Source organism: Drosophila persimilis, unplaced genomic scaffold (assembly GCF_003286085.1).
Source record: "Drosophila persimilis strain 14011-0111.01,24,50 unplaced genomic scaffold, DperRS2 tig00000124-arrow-pilon, whole genome shotgun sequence".
NCBI classification, from domain to species: domain Eukaryota; kingdom Metazoa; phylum Arthropoda; class Insecta; order Diptera; family Drosophilidae; genus Drosophila; species Drosophila persimilis.
Window position 1 is genome coordinate 756,986 of NW_020825294.1, and position 5,167 is coordinate 762,152.

Sequence of the window (5,167 nt, forward strand, 5' to 3'; positions counted from 1 at the left end):
TACAATATTTAACATAAAAAAAAAAATAATCACAGTTAACCTTTGGATTAAACTTCACTCTTGATTTCTCTCCTAACATTCCAGTACACAATCATTACAATACACAACATCTTCGGTTACAGTTCAAACTTTTTTAGCAGGGAATAATATTCATATACGTAAAATTCGAAATCCAAAGATCTTGCCGCAGCTATCGAATAGAAATTAACAATGTGTTCACGTGATCCGGCCTCGAATCAGTTGATCGACTACAAGACCAACGATTCGGAGGTGCAGAAGGACTGCACCACAGCCAGCGGTACGCCAGTGGGTGTGAAGGATGCCATCATGACGGTGGGGCCGCGGGGACCAGCCCTGCTGCAGGACTTTGTCTACCTGGACGAGGTGATGCACTTCGACACGGAGCGCATACCGGAGCGGGTGGCCTATGCGAAGGGCGCGGGCGCCTTTGGCTACTTCGAGTGCACCCACGACATCACCCGGTTCTGCGCGGGCTCGCTTTTCGAGAAGGTCCGGAAGCGCACGGCCATCGCCATGCGGTTCTCGGTGGCCTGCGGAGAGAACGGCTCCGCGGACACCATCCGGGAGCAGCGAGGCTTCGCCGTCAAGTTCTACACGGACGACGGCATCTGGGACATTGTGGGCTGCAACATGCCCGTCTACTACGTGCGCGATCCCTCGCTGTTCCCCAGCCTGATCCACGCCCAGAAGCGGAATCCGCAGACCCATCTACGGGACGCCGACATGTTCTGGGACTTTATGACCCTGCGCCCCGAGACGCTGCACGCCCTGCTGATGTACTTCAGTGATCGGGGCACGCCCGATGGCTACCGCCACATGCATGGGTACGGGGCGCACACCTATCGCATGGTCAATCCGAACGGTGAGACCTTCTACGTGAAGTTCCACTTCAAGACGGATCAGGGCATCAAGAACATGGACGCACGACGATGCTCCGAGCTGATGGCCCACGATCCGGACTATGCCATCAGGGATCTGTACAATTCGATCAAGAAGGGAAACTATCCCAGCTGGACCATGTACATCCAGGTGATGCTCAACGAGGAGGCCAAGAAGAGCCGCTTCAATCCCTTCGACGTGACCAAGGTGTGGCCCCAGAAGGAGTATCCCCTGCTGCCGGTGGGCAAGCTAGTGCTCGACCGCAATCCGACCAACTACTTCACGGAGGTCGAGCAGCTGGCCTTCAGCCCCGCGCACATGATTCCGGGCATTGAACCCTCGCCCGACAAGATGCTGCAGGGACGGCTCTTCGCCTACGGCGACACCCAGCGCCATCGTTTGGGCGTCAACTACATGCAGATTCCCGTCAACTGTCCGTACCGCGTGCACGTGAAGAACTTCCAGCGGGACGGGTCCATGACGGTCACCGACAACCAGGACGGGGCCCCCAACTACTTCCCCAACTCGTTCTGCGGCCCCAAGGAGAGCTCCCGGGCCCTGGCCCTGCAGACCTGCTGCCCCATCTCGGGCGATGTCTACCGCTTCATGAGCGGTGACACCGAGGACAACTTCAGCCAAGTGACCGACTTTTGGACCTACACCCTGGACAACTGCGGACGCAAGCGCCTCATCCGGAACCTGTCGGAGCACCTGTGCGAGGCCAGCCAATTCTTGCAGGAGCGCGCCGTCAAGCTCTTCACAATGGTCCACTCGGACTTTGGTCGCCTGATGACCGAGGCCCTGAACACGGCCAGGATCTCAAAGTTCTAATTCGATTGTTTATAAATAAATGTTGATCATAGGCTCTACTGATGATCGTAAATGAGTTTGGAGTTTCTTTTTCCTCCTGGGAATAATCCTTTAAGCTGTTACATTGCATACTTTTGGGCCCGGTTGAAGGGTCTGGAAAAACATTGCTTTGGCTGGAATGTTGTATGCACATCTCTCTCTTATCTGGTTACCCAACAGATCTGATCTGCGAGTGATTATCCCGCCGCCACACACCCACCAGCCATCAACCATCGAGATGAGATGTGTCATTAGCTTGCCGCTCTGTTTACATGCGGAACACGTGGCCCATCGGCTTCTACGGTTGAATGCATGCCTACTATCTCTAGATCTAGCTGCGTACAGTGCGTTTCAGAACTTTAAAACTGAGCTTTGACGTCGATTAAGTCGAATGGTTATTGATGCATGCAAAAATATAAGAGATCCGAACAGTCAATTTTGTAAATGAAAAAAGATAATTTTTGTATATGAAAATCGTGCTTTTCCTTCAATATATGGAATCACTTTCTAAAATATTTTTTCAATGTCCGAAATGTCCGTAAATAAAAATGTACTGATTGCTGTCCTTTATGTTTCAGAAATTTAAATTATATTACCCTTATGGCCCCTTTTTATAGATGTAAAATGTAAAATTCCTTGATATTCACCGCTCGATTTATAAACAATAAATATGTATATAATTTCCATCTCTCACATGTTCGTAAAGCCATTTTTGCTCCAAACACCCACGTACCCACGAATCGCACTGTGGCTAAATGATTCTCCCCTCAATTATCCACCGATTTTTAAACCAAAAAGCTTGTGTGTCCCACTAAAACGCTTAGCCACGAGCGAAAAAATCGGTAAGGGTTCCTACTAACGGTTAAGCGACTTGCGCTAGGAATGGAATCAACGACTTACTTAAAGCTCTCTTCTCTGTGTGTCTCTCTTTCGGTCAGACAGACTTCTAACTGGCGTTGTAGTTGTAACTGTTGTTGTTGTTGTTGGTGTTGCTGCTGCTGCTTCTGCTTCTGGGCTTTTATCAGCCTTTGTTGCCGTTATTGTTGTGGTTGTCGGTGCGCTGCTTTGAGCGCATGAATGAAAGCGAAACAGACGTGAGAGACCAGACCCAGACGCACACTTGTTGATTTCTTTATGTGATTCGGATTCGAAGCTCGTTATAACAAAAGTCGCTGCCGGGTGTGATTTTTGTTTTTGTTTGTATGATTACTTTGATTTTGTTTCACTTTTATTATTGTTGTCTGGCTTTTGGCACTCAAATTTTAATTTTTATTGCACTTTTACACTTTTCGCAGCTTTGGCTGCTGCTGCATCTGTGGATATGGCCTGTGTGATATTCATCTCTGGCGTTTAATTAAAACCCGGAGAAAGAGCAGGAGGAAGATTGCACACACACACTTGTAAGAGAGTGATTTTGTTCCAGTTGTATAACTGTATAACTGGGCCGCACTGCATATTCATTTATATCAATCAAACGGGGAATATGCTTTAATAATTGTTGTGTTTTTCTGGCCTCTGCGCCGCCGTCTTCGAACGTCACTTGACTCAACTAGGGCTTCGGCGAGGTCCGTTATAAAAGCGACCAGCGCGAAACGTCAGAGAGTCGGTCGCCTTTCCTCTCCTCTCACTTATCACTCTCTTGCGTAGGGGGCGCTCTCTGTGGCGCTCGCTCTCCGAGCAGCAAGTGTCGCGTTCTCTTTCTGCCGCTGCTGCTGCATTGAAATGTTACGTAGTTGTTTTTGCAAGACAAAATAACAAAATATTAATTTGCTTTAATATTTTTATACAGTAATGAAACGCATTCAGTAAGCATGCTTCTGTGCTCTCTTCTCTGCGGCTGTGTTAGGCCTCGTAACTAAGTTTTGCCGTTTCTCCAGACTAGTTGGGGAATGTCATACTACTGGAATAGTACAGTTGATTGAACCCGCTGACACTCTCACACACTGGCACTCGCATTACACATTCCGTACGACTGACAGAACGACAGCCAGTCCACCCGGTGGACCCCGCAATTCGATTCGATTTGGCGACTGAAATCAAAGTCGCCAATTTGGGCAGAGGGGGCTAAACAATAACACACTTACACACGCGAGCGCGCACAGACACGGAGGGAACGCGAGTGCAGGGGGCCGGCCGCAGTGGAAAATCACATTTTATTGTTTCAACTAACTAAGTTTAAACGGAGCTGGTGCAGAAATAGCAACAAATACTATTACTGAATGAGAGTGAGAGTGTGTGCCGTTTCGCTCATGTCAGATTTTTACTTGCCGATCGTGTTGAGTGCTGCCAGGGTGTCACAAAACGCGGCGATCTGGCTGCACTCTGGGAGTGCCCTGTGACATCTGGATTTACTGCCACCGTCGGCAGACGCACAAGGCACTTTTGGTCAAACAACAGTAGCATACACAAACGAGTATCGTTCCAATTGCTCAATTTTGATATTCCGTCGAATATTACTAGCTATATTGAACATTTAGCCATGCCCACATAGTTTTATCCGATTAATGAATCATTGTTCTAATTAACAGGCTTATTCTTAATACTTGCTTTTATTGGATTTTGCGTAAAAAAAGATTATAGCAAAGAAGGTCAAATAAAAAAAACTTAATAAAACGTAAGAGAAAAATCATTCCATTCCTGTTGCTCAATTTTAATATTCCGTTGAATAATGCTGACTAACTAAAATCATTAGCTTTGCCGATATAATTTTAGGCCATTGATGAATAAATTTTCTACATGATTAGCTACTTTTAAGTACTCTCTTTTATTGTATAGTGTATAAAACAAGGTTTAGGCAAAAAAGGTCAACAAAAAAACAGTGGCAACGTAAGTGAGTACGGAGTGTAACGTAAGTGAGTATGAAATGTCACGTCAACCGGAGTTTGTGCACAGGTATACCCTATTTCGTTAATATATATGAAGAAACTGTTTTTCCCAGCTGTTTTAAAACGTAATTAATAAACAAATTATCTCAAATTGTTATGTTTTAGACATATTAATGCATATGATTAGGGTATTGTAAATATATCTCGATCCCGATACCCATTCTTGGTTTCTGTAAGAAGAACACTACCTTCAAAATGTCGTTGAAATACCCTTAAAACAGAGACTGACTAGTTTTGGCCTATATTGGTGCATTAGATAACAAACATTTCCTCCATTCTAGATCATCCAGGGTATTCAAAATGCTGAATCCGCACCATGTTGAGGAACAATGCTGCTCGATTTCACGGCACATGAGGCTGGCCCATACACAGTGAATGTTGCCAGCAACTTAAGACGTAAGAAAACGTAAGTGACTATGGAATGCGCGCGAGATTTAAATTTATATTGGAGGGTATTGTTTTACAGAGAGCATGTTGTGGTTCTTCCGTCTCTGAATCTTAGCTTAATTGATCAGATTTTACTTTTACGTCAA

The 5,167-nt window shown here is 46.1% G+C and overlaps 2 protein-coding genes across 2 annotated transcripts in view; one reads left to right on the forward strand and one right to left on the reverse strand.

The window, feature by feature from the left end:
- Nucleotides 1-3,921, reverse strand: part of LOC6593880 (transcription factor HNF-4 homolog) — a 31,017-nt gene extending 27,096 nt beyond the window's left edge. The window contains exon 1 of the mRNA XM_002019141.2: nt 2,650-3,921. The gene's annotated coding sequence lies outside the window, so the exon portion shown is untranslated. The remainder of the gene's footprint in view (nt 1-2,649) is intronic.
- Nucleotides 157-1,787, forward strand: LOC6593879 (catalase). Its single transcript, XM_002019140.2, has one exon. The coding sequence runs from the start codon at nt 211-213 to the stop codon at nt 1,729-1,731; it is 1,521 nt and encodes a 506-aa protein (XP_002019176.1). The 5' UTR covers nt 157-210; the 3' UTR covers nt 1,732-1,787.
- Nucleotides 3,922-5,167: the final 1,246 nt, after the last annotated feature.